The 16184-nt window shown below is 40.4% G+C and overlaps 2 protein-coding genes across 2 annotated transcripts; both read left to right on the forward strand.

Annotated features, from left to right (window-relative positions):
* The first annotated feature begins 808 nt into the window (after window positions 1-808).
* Window positions 809-9423, forward strand: LOC117479168 (E3 ubiquitin-protein ligase TRIM21-like). The gene is made up of 2 exons (XM_034126169.1): window positions 809-954; window positions 6462-9423. The coding sequence occupies exon 2, from the start codon at window positions 6468-6470 to the stop codon at window positions 8103-8105; it is 1638 nt and encodes a 545-aa protein (XP_033982060.1). The 5' UTR covers window positions 809-954; window positions 6462-6467; the 3' UTR covers window positions 8106-9423.
* Window positions 9424-10690: 1267 nt separating this feature from the next.
* On the forward strand, window positions 10691-14212 carry LOC117479153 (probable E3 ubiquitin-protein ligase TRIML1). Its single transcript, XM_034126153.1, has 2 exons — window positions 10691-10830; window positions 11951-14212. Exon 2 carries the CDS (start codon window positions 11957-11959, stop codon window positions 13601-13603), a length of 1647 nt encoding a protein of 548 aa, XP_033982044.1. The 5' UTR covers window positions 10691-10830; window positions 11951-11956; the 3' UTR covers window positions 13604-14212.
* Window positions 14213-16184: the final 1972 nt, after the last annotated feature.

Consider the following 16184-nt stretch of genomic DNA (forward strand, 5'->3'; position numbering starts at 1 on the left):
GAGAGCGAGTTGTCCTCTCTCCTCCCTTTTTATCCTCCTCTCGTTCTCCCCCGCTGTGCAGATAGTGGGACCTCCCTTCTCCTCTGCTGGTTCGATATCGCGAGAGAACAGATGATTTCGACATTTTGTATTCCCTGCCTACTTCCTTAAGCCTTTTCTCCTCCTTATCTCTGTGATGACTTTCTATTTAATACCTTATAAACAGCTGTAATACTTAGTTTAGAAGTCCTAACAACACCACTACGGCACAGTTCTCATTTATGGTAACTCCCTCTGACGTCATAGCTACTCACGTAATGTGTAAACACTCTATGATCAACTGTACCTTCATTTAATATTCAGCAGTAATAATATCTCAACGTCTATCGATGTAGTGTTAAAGTCCGTACATTTTGGTGTATAACACTCCATGTCATTTTCACTTTACATTCAGAAAACGTAATATTAGCTACATGCTAACTGCTAACCGGATATGAAGGATTTTCAGAATAAAAGCTTGGCATTGAGATTTCCTGAGAACTTCCGGGTTTTTCCACAATAAAACAGCTTTAAACTGACGATATGTTTTAGACTGAATTATGCTGTTTAACATTGATTTTAATTTCTAACAATCTCCAGATGTGTAAAGAGATGTCCTTTATGTGTTGAGAACATATTCCTACTTATGCTCAATACACTATTTGAAAAGCCTCTTGGATCAGCTGTAAAATGCATCGTCACAAAGTTAAATAACAAGCCTCAATAGTTCTTCCTCCACTCCCTCTTGGCAAAAAGCCACTGACAGGTTGAACTACAATATAAGAGAAGAGTTTCAATTTCCCAGAAATCAAAGCTGAAGTTTGTCTGAGCGACAGCAGAGCAGCAGCCGAGACAAGTCTCTGTTTCTCTGAAGAAACACTCAACTGAATCCAGCAGCTTTTTCTCAACAACACAGCAGGACTCTCTCAAACACTGGTGAGTACACTACAGACACATCACTAACTAAATATTTAGTCAAAGTTGGATTCATATAAAGAACATTATACTATAGAAATGTGTCAGTTAAGATAAAAACCTCAACTTTTACATTAGCAAGAGCCACAAATACAATGTTCATTTCATTTCAAACCTTTATTTATCCAGGTTGTATCCCATTGAGATCATTGACCTCTTTTTCAAGGGAGACCTGCTCAAGTAGGTTCCACATGAAACATTAAAAACATAAACAGAACAACAAAAGGACATCATACATTAGCATTACAGGGATTACAATTTACATAACTATCCACATGCACAGGTACCAACAGCTTCCGATTGAGTAGCATCCAACCGAGCTTTAAAAACATTGAGTGGCACCAGATTGCTCAGTTTCCATTTTAATTGCAGACTATTCCAGGACAGTGGAGCTGCGCATCTAAATGCTATCTTCCCTAAGACAGTCCTAGCAGTTGGCACATTTAATAAAACCACAGCATGCGATCTCAGGCAGTAGCCACTTACAATTCGCCGTGAGATCAGGGAGCAGATGTAGGATGGAAGTTTCCCTAACATGGCTTTATATATAAAAATGTACCAGTGACTGAGCCTCCGTGCAGTTAGTGAAGGCAGACCAGCCCTTGCATACAGGGTACAGTGATGGGTTAATGCTTTACAGTTTGTCACAAATCTCAGTGCACTGTGATACGCAGCATCTAACTTGACCAGGCAATTGGCAGGTGCATTCATATAAATCAAATCACCATAGTCCAGTACAGGTAAAAAGGTCACAGTGACTAGCCTTTTTCTGGCCTCGAGCGAGAAACAGGACTTGTTCCTGTAAAAGAAACCTAGCCTAACCCTCAGTTTTTTAAGCAGGTTATTGACATGACATTTAAAAGTGAGACAATCATCAAGCCAGATACCAAGGTATTTGTAACAGGCAACCACTTCAAGTTTTATTCCTTGCGTAGTTAAAATATCTAAAACAGGCTCTGGTGTCTTTTTAGCTTTTGAAAAGAGCATTACCTTGGTTTTATCCACATTTAAAAGAAGCTTAAGCGCTGAGAGCTGAGTCTGAATAATGTTAAAAGCAGCTTGCAATTCAACAACAGCCTCCTTAATGGAGGGACGTGCACAGTACATAACCGTATCGTCCGCATAAAAATGTAAGGTTGCTCCATCGACATTTTCACCTAAACTATTGATGTAGATGGAGAATAAAAGTGGACCTAAAACAGAACCTTGAGGAACACCATTAGTAATGTTTAACCACTCAGAAGACAGCCCATCAAAATGAACACATTGGGACCTTTCAGAGAGGTAGTTCACAAACCACCCCACTGCATGGCTGGATATGCCAATACTGAGTAGCCTCTGCTTTAAGATGCGATGATCGACGATATCAAACGCTTTGGAAAGGTCAATAAATAGAGCTGCACAGCTCTGCTTATTATCTAAAATACTCGCCACATCATTCACCACTTTCATTGTGGCAGTGATGGTGCTATGTTGCTTTCTGAAGCCTGACTGATGTTTAGACAGGATGTCATTTGTACATAAAAACACCTTTACCTGCTCACTCACTAGGCGTTCAAGAACCTTAGCCAGAACTGATCATTTCGAGATGGGCCTATAATTATTTAAAACAGTTGCCTCCCCTCCTTTCAGCAAAGGCAGGACATACGCTGACTTCCACAATTTTGGAATTGTGTTTGTGCTGAGGGAGAGGTTAAAAAGAGTAGTGAGAGGTGGAGCAATACAATCTGCAGCTATCTTTAAAAAGAAAGGTTCTACGTTGTCCGGGCCAGCCGGTTTCTTAGGATCTAACTTGGTTAAAGCTTCACGAACAACATCAACAGTAAAAGGAGTAAAACTAAAAGGGTTTTCCAAAACACGTTTTTCAGAGTCACAGACTGTGGTGTTCACAGAAGCAGAGTTTGTCACAGAATCAAACAGAGAGCCACAGGACACAAAATGCTCATTAAAACAATTTAACATAGTGGCCCTGTCCGATATAGTGCCTGTTGCTGTAGTAATGCACGGAGGTAGCTCATTACGGATATCACCGGTGGATATCGATTTTATGGCTTTCCAAAATTTTCCAGGATTATTCAGGTTCTTTGTGGTAACTGACAGATAATACTTAGACTTAGCACTTTTTATTTGTGATGTGAAGCTATTTCTGAGCTGCCTAAAGCGTAGCCATTTTACCTCTGAGCCAGATTTCCTAGCCTTTGCCCAGGCCTTGTTTCTCTCATGTAGGAGACTAGATAATTCAGCAGAAAACCAAGGATTGTCTCGTCCCTTCACTCTAAAAGTACGTAGGGGTGCATGTCTATCTATAATTTCCATAAAACCAAGATAAAAATAAGACCATGCAGTTTCTACATCAGCACACAGATCGATTCTTTCCCAATCAAAACCAAAACAGATCATGAACAAAACCCTGCTCCACAAAATGTTTTTTGTCTCTCTTACTGATAATGCGAGGTTTAACCTTTTGGACTTTTGTGTCCCTAATTGTGGCTACAACACAGTGGTCACTCAGATCATTTGCAAATACTCCCACAGATAAGTATTTATGGGGAGCATTAGTTAAAATGAGATCAATTAAGGAGGATTTATTTGGGGACTTAATGTTAGGGCGAGTAGGACTGTCTATAATCTGAGCAACATTCAGAGAGATACAAAGGTTTTTAAAATCCTCTGACACAGAAGTTAACCAGTCCCAATTAAAATCACCAAGCAGCACTATTTCCTTGTAGTCAAGTTGAGATAAAAGTTTTGCCAATGAAGATAAAGAGTCCTTGACAGCTGAGGGGGGTCTGTAGCAGCCCACCACCATGAGCTGTTGACCCTTTGCTACTTCAATATTTAAGGCTAAAAATTCTAGTTGTTTATTAATAGATTTGGAAACCATCTTGGTTACACAAAACTTATTTTTCACATAAATGGCAACGCCACCACCTTTTTTAGGACGGTCGGTACGATATACACTATAACCATTTAAGTAGATGTCAGAGGCCAAAATAGATTTATCTAGCCACGTTTCTGATAAGACAATGATATCAGCATCAGTCGAGCTCGCCCAAATGCGGACAAAATCTAACTTAGGTAACAGACTGCGCACATTTAAGTGAATGAATCCCAATCCAGATCTAGAAATAAAATCAGCAGGAGTAGCTATCTGACTACTACTGCTACTGGGCGGTCCAGGGTTTAGTTGTACATTCCCTGATAGTAATAATAGCAAAAAAAACAAGCACCTTTTCCTCTTAACAGACACACATACATTGTCATCTGCTTTAAAGTCACCAGCAAACTCCGCGAAAGTGAGATTAGAGCTCAAGAAGCAGTCCTGAAGAACCATCATAGCAGGCAAGTGAGAAAGACAAACATTTGTCGAACTGAATGTCTGTGACAAGGCAACCAGTAATTGTTTGTGTAACAAATCCGAACCTTTACAGGGGATGTCCACTGCGGGCGGTAGAACAGACCTGAACCCAGTCGACTTCTCAGGATGACGAGAGAACTTCTCATTGTCCAAAATAGCTAACAGGCATAGCAGAATCACAATAGGGGCCATTTTCCCGGACCAGCACAGCATCCGGATAGGCGCGCAAGCAGGCCCGAAACGTGGAGGCGCTCCGGTATCTCCGCGATGACCCCGGTGCAAAACCTCCTCAGCACAGCAGGATAGGCGAAGCAGGCCCAGCTCGAGGCGTAGAGGCGCTCCGGTCTCTCCGCGATGTCCCCGGTGAAGATCCTCCTCAGTACAGCAGTACAGGATAGGCGAAGCAGGTCCAGCCCGAAACGTAGAGGCGCTCCGGTCTCTCCGCGATATCCCCGTGGTAAAACCTCCTCGGCACCGTAGAGCACGACAGGTGGAGCAGGTGGATACAGGCCTCCGCTACAGCAGGTGTAAAGCAGGCCGCAGCCCGAGCGCGAAGCCGCTCCGGTCTCTCCGTTACATCAAAAGAAACGTGTGTGTGTTTGTGTATATAATAACATTTATATAAATAAATGTGGATAAGTGGAGCTGCAGAACTCTGGATGTGATTCTCTCTGAAAGTGTGATATACGATGTTCATGAACTCATGTGAAACTCCGCCTCGGACATGTTGCGGTCTCATGAACCCCCGTCAGCTCGTCTCTGATCAAATCTACTGTCTATTTCTTTGTGCCTTCATCCTTTCTGAATGGTTTTGAGGGAGAAGTCCTCCACAAAATGGCCCTCTGCTCGTTTATTCCATAGACTGTATATTTATTCCCAAAATAGTCATCCATAAATGTGAAGACAAAATGCACTCAATAGGCGCGTTCACACCAAGTACTTTGCCGTATTTAGTGCCGGCACTTATTACCCCAGGGCATTTAGTACAGATCGCGTTCACACCAGAGTACTTTTCCCTGAGGGAAGATTACGCAAATGAGCCGCTGTAATGTAAACTCTGGTTAAAGGTTGGGTAGGTAAGTTTGAGAAACCTGCTCGAGATACACTTTTTGTTATATTCCATGGAATGCTCTTAACATCCCGATAGCAATGAATATCTTAAGTGCTTTGACAACAAATCCATTAGAAAATGTCATCTGTGGAAGCCGTAATACTGTAAAAAGCACGACCAATCATTTTAGCCGGCCCGGGTTAAAATAACTGGATGGCCTACCTGCCTGTCAGCCTTCCATCTGTGCACAAACTTATCTCGTGCCCTCATTGGTCATGTGCGCGTTCGTGTGTGTTGGAGGAGGGGCTCTGTAAGGAAGTGGCAGATTTTTTCCGGTTGTGTATTTTCAAATTCTAGCGCACTTGAGCTGGTTTCTCCAGAATTACCTACCCCACCTTTAAGTAAGGTTAGAGAGCATACAGTCAAAGCTAGCATTAGCTTATACTTATTTTCATATTTCCTATATTTGAAAACATCTTTATAATTGACTCTATTAAACAAAGTAGAATCTAAATATTAGATTTGTTCTGGACTGTCCAAAGCAAGGGATCTGGTGTTATGTTACAAGTGTTGCTTATAAAGGGCATGACAATTAGATATTTCATTTTATATCATTTGTAGACACTGTGGTAAGTAGCCTTGAGCTTTGAATCTGTTTCTGTAGTAACTGCAGTCTGCCTTTTGAAGCTGATAACGTTTACTGTTTTTTAACAACTAGTATTAACTTCAGTGATGCTCAGCAGGAGGTTTCACTCCTCTGTTCAACAACGGCAAAATCCCCCAAAAGTATTAGAGCTTACACATTGTGTTTCTTAGAGTTTAAACTGAATGCTGCTATGATTTTCAAGATTTATTTATAATATTAACAAACAGAGAGATTATTTGACATTTAACAATAACAGTGTACTGCACATTTGAGCAATCTTTCACCCTCTGCATAATCATGATACATCAGCAGAGTTCAGTATCACCATCTATTTGACTTATAGCAAACAGATACAAGAGATTAAATCATATATACATTACAGTATTTGTTTTTTTCACACGTTTTGTCCTCAGAGAGACATGTCTGCTGCCAGCTGTCTGCTGACTGAAGATCAGTTTCTGTGCTCCATCTGTCTGGATGTGTTCACTGATCCAGTCACCATACCATGTGGACACAACTTCTGTAAAGCCTGCATCTCTGAACACTGGGATAGAAATGTCCCGTGTAACTGTCCCAACTGTAAAAAGCTCTTCTTCCCAAGACCTGAGCTGCTGGTCAATACTTTCATCTCTGAGATGGCTGCTCAGTTCAGACAGTCAGCTCAACAGAAAGCCAGCAGCAGCAGCTCAGAGCAACAAGTTGTCAAACCAGGAGAAGTTCCCTGTGACGCCTGCACTGGAACCAGACTGAAGGCCCTGAAGTCCTGCCTGGTGTGTCTGGAGTCCTACTGTGAGACTCACCTGGAGCCTCATCTGACAAGAGCAGGTCTGAAGAAACATCAGCTGATCGACCCTGAGGAGAACCTGGAAGGCAGGATGTGTGTGAAGCACGATAAACTGCTGGAGCTGTTCTGTAAGACCGACCAGGTGTGTGTCTGCATGCTCTGCACTGTTTTAGACCACAAGACACATGATGTTGTTCCTCTGAAAGAAGAATATGAAGGAAAGAAGGCTGAGCTGGGGAAGACAGAGGCTGAAATTCAGCAGATGATCCAGAAGAGACGACTGAAGATCCAGGAGATGAATCGCTCAGTGGAGCTCAGTAAGGAAGGAGCAGACAGAGAGATAGCAGATGGTGTTCAGGTCTTCACCGCTCTGAAGGAGTCTGTTGAGAGAAGCCAGGCCGAGCTCATCGACACGATCAAAGAGAAGCAGAGAGAGACAGAGGAACAGGCTGAAGGCTTCATCAAAGAGCTGGAACAGGAAATCTCTGAGCTGAAGAAGAGAAGCTCTGAGGTGGAGCAGCTGTCACGCTCTGAAGACCAGCTCCACCTCCTCCAAAGCTTCACGTCCCTGAACGCTGCTCCACCCACCAAGAACTGGACAGAAGTCAGGGTCCGTCCACCTTCATATGAGGGGACTGTGAGGAGAGCTGTGACTCAGCTGGAGGAGACGCTCAGTAAACAGATGAAGAAGCTGCTCGAGCTGAAGAGGGTCCAGCAGTATGAGGTGGAGGTGACTCTTGATCCTGATACAGCACATCCCAGACTCATCCTGTCTGATGATGGAAAACAAGTGAAACATGTTGATGTGAAGAAGAATCTCCCAGACAATCCAGAGAGATTTGATTATTGTGACTGTGTCTTAGCAAAGCAGAGTTTCTCTTCAGGAAGATTTTATTACGAGGTTCAGGTTAAAGGGAAGACTTATTGGACTCTAGGAGTGGTCAGAGAGTCGATCAACAGGAAGGGACAGATCTCAGTGTCTCCTCAGAATGGTTACTGGACGATATGGGTGAGGAATGAAAATGAGTACCAAGCTTGTGCTGGTCCTTCAGTCCGTCTCTCTCTGAAGTCTCAGCCTGGGAAGGTGGGGGTGTTTGTGGATTATGAGGAGGGTCTGGTCTCCTTTTATGATGTTGATGCTGCAGCTCTGATCTACTCCTTCACTGGCTGCTGCTTCAAAGAGAAACTCTACCCATACTTTGGTCCCCATCTTAATTATGATGGTAAAAACTCTGCCCCTCTGATCATCTCTCCTGTCAATCACACTGAGTAGAACAACCATTTGATTTTCTACAGAAAGATTCACTCTCACTAAATGTAATAAATGTATTCAACTGGGGAAGTACATTGTACATATTGTTAATTTTTCAGAATCTGATCACATATGGTTCACCTTGATGAGACGCATAAAAACACATAAAATACTGATGAGTATGTTCTAATGTACTCTAGTTTATTCTACGGATTGCACTACCTGCCGTCATGACTTGAAGTGATCAGAAAACTATACTCAGAAATAAACTTTTACCACTTCTTTATATGTCAGGGGGACAAGAAAAGTATTTATTGTCTCAGAATTGTGTGTTCAAAAAGTGTTTCATACTTGCACACATTACTAGTGGAAGTAATGCACTCCTTTTTCATTAGTAAAATACTGTATATATATATTTTTTATAATTTTCAATTGAGGGGAAAATGATGGGTCTCTGGTGTGTTTTAAAGGGGAAGTTCAGGATTGATTATTGAATTATAGTATATTGGTACAAAATGTATTGACAGTTACTTGGAGAATCAACAATATCTGATCATTAAACATTAGGCTGCAGTGGTTTAACAAACGAGGGAAATTAAAATGTTACATCTCAGCTGTCTGTTGTGTTATGTTAATTGTATTAATATCGTCTAGTTCTCAACTTAGGGAAAGTATCTTAAACATTTTTTACTTAACTATTTTCATTTCTACTTAACTACATTTGTCTGATAGATTTGGTTCTTCTGAAGCTTTATAAACTATTTAAAACCCTCTTGGATCAGCTGATCATAGATATTAAGATTGCTGTATATGTTTGTTAGAAATATGGCCATCAACTGGTTAGCTTAGCTTAGCATAAAGACTGGAAACAGGGGAAGACAAAGCCAGCCTGTCCAAAGGTAACAAAATCCACCTATCAGCAGCTCTGAATCCAGTTTGTTTAATCCATACCAAATCAGAGGAGTAAAAACATCAATAAGACGTTTAACAGGGGATTATGGGTCGGGCTATTTCTTGGCTGGGACCTAAACAAGTTTCCAAATTGTTTTTATATTTCAGTTTTTGTACAGAGATATATTAAGTACACTTAAATGTGTATTTTGTCACTAACTATTTCCCCCCTTTTCCTAGTATATATGCTAAACTAAGCTAATGTAAGTGTCTGATGGATGCAGCCTGTGTCAGTGAGAGCGGTCTGACTGGTTGGACTGCTTCTAATGATTATGATCTCATTCTTCACCTTGAACACACTCCAGCACTGCCTGTACAGGTGAGACTAACTCACTGCAAACGTCCCGTCTGACTGGGAGATAAATAAAGGGTTTTTTAAATATCAAAATTGCATGAAATATGCTTGTAAAGTCTATTTAATTAATGCCCTGTTTATAAAATAGAGCTTATCATTTGAAATGTCATTATTTTTAAAGAGGTGGATGGTGAATAATATTACAATTAAAAACGTTTCACTTTGTTTTTTATTACAGTACACGTTTTCTGAAATGTTATCTTTAAGTAAAGACCCATTTCGAAACAGCCTGTTCAGGGAGGAGGAAATGTTTCACCAGCTGCTCTTAAACAGGGACCATAACACAGCGTTGTGAAATATAGCTATACATCTCCAGATGTGTAAAGAGATGTCCTTTATGTATTGAGAACATATTCCTGCTTATGCTCAATACACTATTTGAAATAGTGATGGGAATTCCGGCTCTTCTTGGTGAGCCGGATCATTTGGCTCGGCTCATGAAGAAGAGCCGGCTCTTTCGGCTCCCAAACAGCTCTTCAGTTTACCACATATTATACCTTTTATAATTCAATCAAATGTAGCCCTGTTTTGTCTAATGATTTATATGTGTACACATATCACTTAAATTATTCAATACATCCTTTGTACTGAATTATTCAAAAGTAAAAATGACATGTTTAATATCAATTATTTGCTGTGGCCAATTGTTTTCATTGCATTTACAGACCCTTGTATCTCTCTGATACCACCCAATGAATGCACAGACTTGCTTGTAGAACCACGCTACACAAAGCAGATAGCAACACCTATAAAAACGTATGCATAGACATTTAAAAAAAGGGGCTACTGTATCGACATTTTAAAATTATATTTAAAGAAAAGGCCCTGGCAAAACAGCAGGGCTCTATTTCAGTATTAACTATAGAAAAAAAGACAGCAACAGCTGACATCAAATCTTTGCTGAGCCCAAGGATAATCATATATAAATAACATAGTGAAAATCAATATATTGCAATGCTCAGTACAGCAGCATCCAACCGTCTCTAATCCTTGGATATTACATGTCACTGCATGCATGCACGGAGCAGCTGTAGCGCGGAGATCATCATATCATTCTGTCTTGTATTACTTATGAAAAAATAACAAAAACAAAAAAACGGCTTGTTCGCGGGCGCGAGCCGGCTCCCGTCGTTCACTTAAAAGAGTGAACGACGGGCACATCACTAATTTGAAAGCCTCTTGGATCAGCTGTAAAATGCATCGTCACAAAGTTAAATAACAATCCTCAATAGTTCTTCCTCCACTTCCTCTTTGCAAACTGCCACTGAGAGGTGGGACCACACTGTAAGAGAAGAGTTTACATTTCCCAGAAATGAAAGCTGAAGTTTGTCTGAGCGACAGCAGAGCAGCAGCCGAGACAAGTCTCTGTTTCTCTGAAGAAACACTCAACTGAATCCAGCAGCTTTTTCTCAACAACACAGCAGGACTCTGCAAACACTGGTGAGTACACTACAGACACATCACTTACTAAATATTTAGTCAAAGTTGGATTAAAATCAGAATCTGACTGTATTACATCAGTTTACCATATAAAGAATATTATATAAATGTGTCAGTTAAGATATAAACCTCAACATTTACATTAGCAACAGCCAACAATACAACTACAATGTAAACTCTGGTTAAATTAGGTTAGAGAGCATACAGTCAAAGCTAGCATTAGCTTATGCTAATTTTCATATTTCCTGTATTTTAAAACATCTTTATAATTGACTCTATTAAACAAAGTAGAATCTAAATAGTAGATTTGTTCTGGACTGTCCAAAGCAGGGGATCTGGTGTTATGTTACACGTGTTGCTTATAAAAAGGCATGACAATTACATATTTCATCTTATATAATTTGTACACACTGTGGTAAGTAGCCTTGAGCTTTGAACCTGTTTCTGTAGTAACTGCTGTCTGCCTTTTGAAGCTGATAACGTTTACTGTTTTTTAGATTAGATTAGATCAGATTACTTTATTGTCATTACAAAATGCAAGCACAGTGTAACGAAATTAAGGAGGGTCTAACCAGAGTGCAAAACAGTCAGTTATATACACAATTATCAGAAGTATGTACAAAATAAATGATACAAAAATAAAGGTAAATAGATGGGAAATGTATAAATAAGAATAAATACACAGATAATAATAAATACAGTGAATACAGTACTGTATATAAAACAGTAATGTACAAGGATGATTGCGCTTCAGCACAGCACACGACAACAACAACTAGTATTAACTTCAGTGATGCTCAGCAGGAGGTTTCACTCCTCTGTTCAACAACGGCAAAATCCCCCAACAGCATTAGAGCTTACACATTGTGTTTCTTAGAGTTTAAACTGAATGCTGCTATGATTTTCCAGATTTCATTTATAATATTAACAAACAGAGATATTTTTTTAACATTTAACAATAACAGTGAATTGCAAATTTGAGCAATCTTTCACCCTCCGCATAATCATGATACATCAGCAGAGTTCAGTATCACCATCTATTTGACTTATAGCAAACGGATACAAGAGATTAAATCATATACATTACAGTTTTTGTTTTTTTCAAACGTTTTGTCCCTAGAGAGACATGTCTGCTGCCAGCTGTCTGCTGACTGAAGATCAGTTTCTGTGCTCCATCTGTCTGGATGTGTTCACTGATCCAGTCAGCACACCATGTGGACACAACTTCTGTAAAGCCTGCATCTCTGAACACTGGGATACTAAAGTCCCCTATCAGTGTCCCAACTGTAAAAAGTTATTCCACACAAGGCCTGAGCTGCTGGTCAACACTTTCATCTCTGAGATGGCTGCTCAGTTCAGACAGTCAGCTCAACAGAAAGCCAGCAGCAGCAGCTCAGAGCAACAAGTTGTCAAACCAGGAGAAGTTCCCTGTGACGCCTGCACTGGAACCAGACTGAAGGCCCTGAAGTCCTGCCTGGTGTGTCTGGCCTCCTACTGTGAGACTCACCTGGAGCCTCATCTGACAAGAGCAGGTCTGAAGAAACATCAGCTGATCGACCCTGTGGAGAACCTGGAAAGCAGGATGTGTGTGAAGCACGATAAACTGCTGGAGCTGTTCTGTAAGACCGACCAGGTGTGTGTCTGCATGCTCTGCACTCTTTTAGACCACAAGACACATGATGTTGTTCCTCTGAAAGAAGAATATGAAGGAAAGAAGGCTGAGCTGGGGAAGACAGAGGCTGAAATTCAGCAGATGATCCAGAAGAGACGACTGAAGATTCAGGAGATGAGTCGCTCAGTGGAGCTCAGTAAGGAAGGAGCAGACAGAGAGATAGCAGATGGTGTTCAGGTCTTCACCGCTCTGAAGGAGTCTGTTGAGAGAAGCCAGGCCGAGCTCATCGACACCATCAAAGAGAAGCAGAGAGAGACAGAGGAACAGGCTGAAGGCTTCATCAAAGAGCTGGAACAGGAAATCTCTGAGCTGAAGAAGAGAAGCTCTGAGGTGGAGCAGCTCTCACGCTCTGAAGACCAGCTCCACCTCCTCCAAAGCTTCATGTCCCTGAACGCTGCTCCACCCACCAAGAACTGGACAGAAGTCAGGGTCCGTCCACCTTCATATGAGGGGACTGTGAGGAGAGCTGTGGCTCAGCTGGAGGAGACGCTCAGTAAACAGATGAAGAAGCTGCTCCCTGAGGTGGAGCTGAAGAGGGTCCAGCAGTATGAGGTGGAGGTGACTCTTGATCCTGATACAGCACATCTCAAACTCATCCTGTCTGATGATGGAAAACAAGTTAAACATGGTGATGTGAGGAAGAATCTCCCAAACAATCCAGAGAGATTTGATTATTGTCCTAATGTTTTAGCAAAGCAGAGTTTCTCTTCAGGAAGATTTTATTACGAGGTTCAGGTTAAAGGGAAGACTTATTGGACTCTAGGAGTGGTCAGAGAGTCGATCAACAGGAAGGGACAGATCTCAGTGTCTCCTCAGAATGGTTACTGGACGATATGGGTGAGGAATGAAAATGAGTACCAAGCTTGTGCTGGTCCTTCAGTCCGTCTCTCTCTGAAGTCTCAGCCTGGGAAGGTGGGGGTGTTTGTGGATTATGAGGAGGGTCTGGTCTCCTTTTATGATGTTGATGCTGCAGCTCTGATCTACTCCTTCACTGGCTGCTGCTTCAAAGAGAAACTCTACCCATACTTTGGTCCCCATCTTAATTATGATGGTAAAAACTCTGCCCCTCTGATCATCTCTCCTGTCAATCACACTGAGTAGAACAACCATTTGATTTTCTACAGAAAGATTCACTCTCACTAAATGTAATAAATGTATTCAACTGGGGAAGTACATTGTACATATTGTTAATTTTTCAGAATCTGATCACATATGGTTCACCTTGATGAGACGCATAAAAACACATAAAATACTGATGAGTATGTTCTAATGTACTCTAGTTTATTCTACGGATTGCACTACCTGCCGTCATGACTTGAAGTGATCAGAAAACTATACTCAGAAATAAACTTTTACCACTTCTTTATATGTCAGGGGGACAAGAAAAGTATTTATTGTCTCAGAATTGTGTGTTCAAAAAGTGTTTCATACTTGCAGACATTACTAGTGGAAGTAATGCACTCCTTTTTCATTAGTAAAATACTGTATATATATATTTTTTATAATTTTCAATTGAGGGGAAAATGATGGGTCTCTGGTGTGTTTTAAAGGGGAAGTTCAGGATTGATTATTGAATTACAGTATATTGGTACAAAATGTATTGACAGTTACTTGGAGAATCAACAATATCTGATCATTAAACATTAGGCTGCAGTGGTTTAACAAACGAGGGAAATTAAAATGTTACATCTCAGCTGTCTGTTGTGTTATGTTAATTGTATTAATATCGTCTAGTTCTCAACTTAGGGAAAGTATCTTAAACATTTTTTACTTAACTATTTTCATTTCTACTTAACTACATTTGTCTGATAGATTTGGTTCTTCTGAAGCTTTATAAACTATTTAAAACCCTCTTGGATCAGCTGATCATAGATATTAAGATTGCTGTATATGTTTGTTAGAAATATGGCCATCAACTGGTTAGCTTAGCTTAGCATAAAGACTGGAAACAGGGGAAGACAAAGCCAGCCTGTCCAAAGGTAACAAAATCCACCTATCAGCAGCTCTGAATCCAGTTTGTTTAATCCATACCAAATCAGAGGAGTAAAAACATCAATAAGACGTTTAACAGGGGATTATGGGTCGGGCTATTTCTTGGCTGGGACCTAAACAAGTTTCCAAATTGTTTTTATATTTCAGTTTTTGTACAGAGATATATTAAGTACACTTAAATGTGTATTTTGTCACTAACTATTTCCCCCCTTTTCCTAGTATATATGCTAAACTAAGCTAATGTAAGTGTCTGATGGATGCAGCCTGTGTCAGTGAGAGCGGTCTGACTGGTTGGACTGCTTCTAATGATTATGATCTCATTCTTCACCTTGAACACACTCCAGCACTGCCTGTACAGGTGAGACTAACTCACTGCAAACGTCCCGTCTGACTGGGAGATAAATAAAGGGTTTTTTAAATATCAAAATTGCATGAAATATGCTTGTAAAGTCTATTTAATTAATGCCCTGTTTATAAAATAGAGCTTATCATTTGAAATGTCATTATTTTTAAAGAGGTGGATGGTGAATAATATTACAATTAAAAACGTTTCACTTTGTTTTTTATTACAGTACACGTTTTCTGAAATGTTATCTTTAAGTAAAGACCCATTTCGAAACAGCCTGTTCAGGGAGGAGGAAATGTTTCACCAGCTGCTCTTAAACAGGGACCATAACACAGCGTTGTGAAATATAGCTATACATCTCCAGATGTGTAAAGAGATGTCCTTTATGTATTGAGAACATATTCCTGCTTATGCTCAATACACTATTTGAAATAGTGATGGGAATTCCGGCTCTTCTTGGTGAGCCGGATCATTTGGCTCGGCTCACGAAGAAGAGCCGGCTCTTTCGGCTCCCAAACAGCTCTTCAGTTTACCACATATTATACCTTTTATAATTCAATCAAATGTAGCCCTGTTTTGTCTAATGATTTATATGTGTACACATATCACTTAAATTATTCAATACATCCTTTGTACTGAATTATTCAAAAGTAAAAATGACATGTTTAATATCAATTATTTGCTGTGGCCAATTGTTTTCATTGCATTTACAGACCCTTGTATCTCTCTGATACCACCCAATGAATGCACAGACTTGCTTGTAGAACCACGCTACACAAAGCAGATAGCAACACCTATAAAAACGTATGCATAGACATTTAAAAAAAGGGGCTACTGTATCGACATTTTAAAATTATATTTAAAGAAAAGGCCCTGGCAAAACAGCAGGGCTCTATTTCAGTATTAACTATAGAAAAAAAGACAGCAACAGCTGACATCAAATCTTTGCTGAGCCCAAGGATAATCATATATAAATAACATAGTGAAAATCAATATATTGCAATGCTCAGTACAGCAGCATCCAACCGTCTCTAATCCTTGGATATTACATGTCACTGCATGCATGCACGGAGCAGCTGTAGCGCGGAGATCATCATATCATTCTGTCTTGTATTACTTATGAAAAAATAACAAAAACAAAAAAACGGCTTGTTCGCGGGCGCGAGCCGGCTCCCGTCGTTCACTTAAAAGAGTGAACGACGGGCACATCACTAATTTGAAAGCCTCTTGGATCAGCTGTAAAATGCATCGTCACAAAGTTAAATAACAATCCTCAATAGTTCTTCCTCCACTTCCTCTTTGCAAACTGCCACTGAGAGGTGGGACCACACTGTAAGAGAAGAG

The sequence above is a fragment of the Trematomus bernacchii genome, unplaced genomic scaffold, assembly GCF_902827165.1.
Source record: "Trematomus bernacchii unplaced genomic scaffold, fTreBer1.1, whole genome shotgun sequence".
Taxonomy (NCBI): domain Eukaryota; kingdom Metazoa; phylum Chordata; class Actinopteri; order Perciformes; family Nototheniidae; genus Trematomus; species Trematomus bernacchii.

What these genes read in the sequence shown, in the direction of transcription:
- LOC117479168 (XM_034126169.1), top strand. Translation starts at nt 6,468, where the DNA reads ATGTCTGCTGCCAGCTGTCTGCTGACTGAAGATCAGTTTCTGTGCTCC.
- LOC117479153 (XM_034126153.1), top strand. Translation starts at nt 11,957, where the DNA reads ATGTCTGCTGCCAGCTGTCTGCTGACTGAAGATCAGTTTCTGTGCTCC.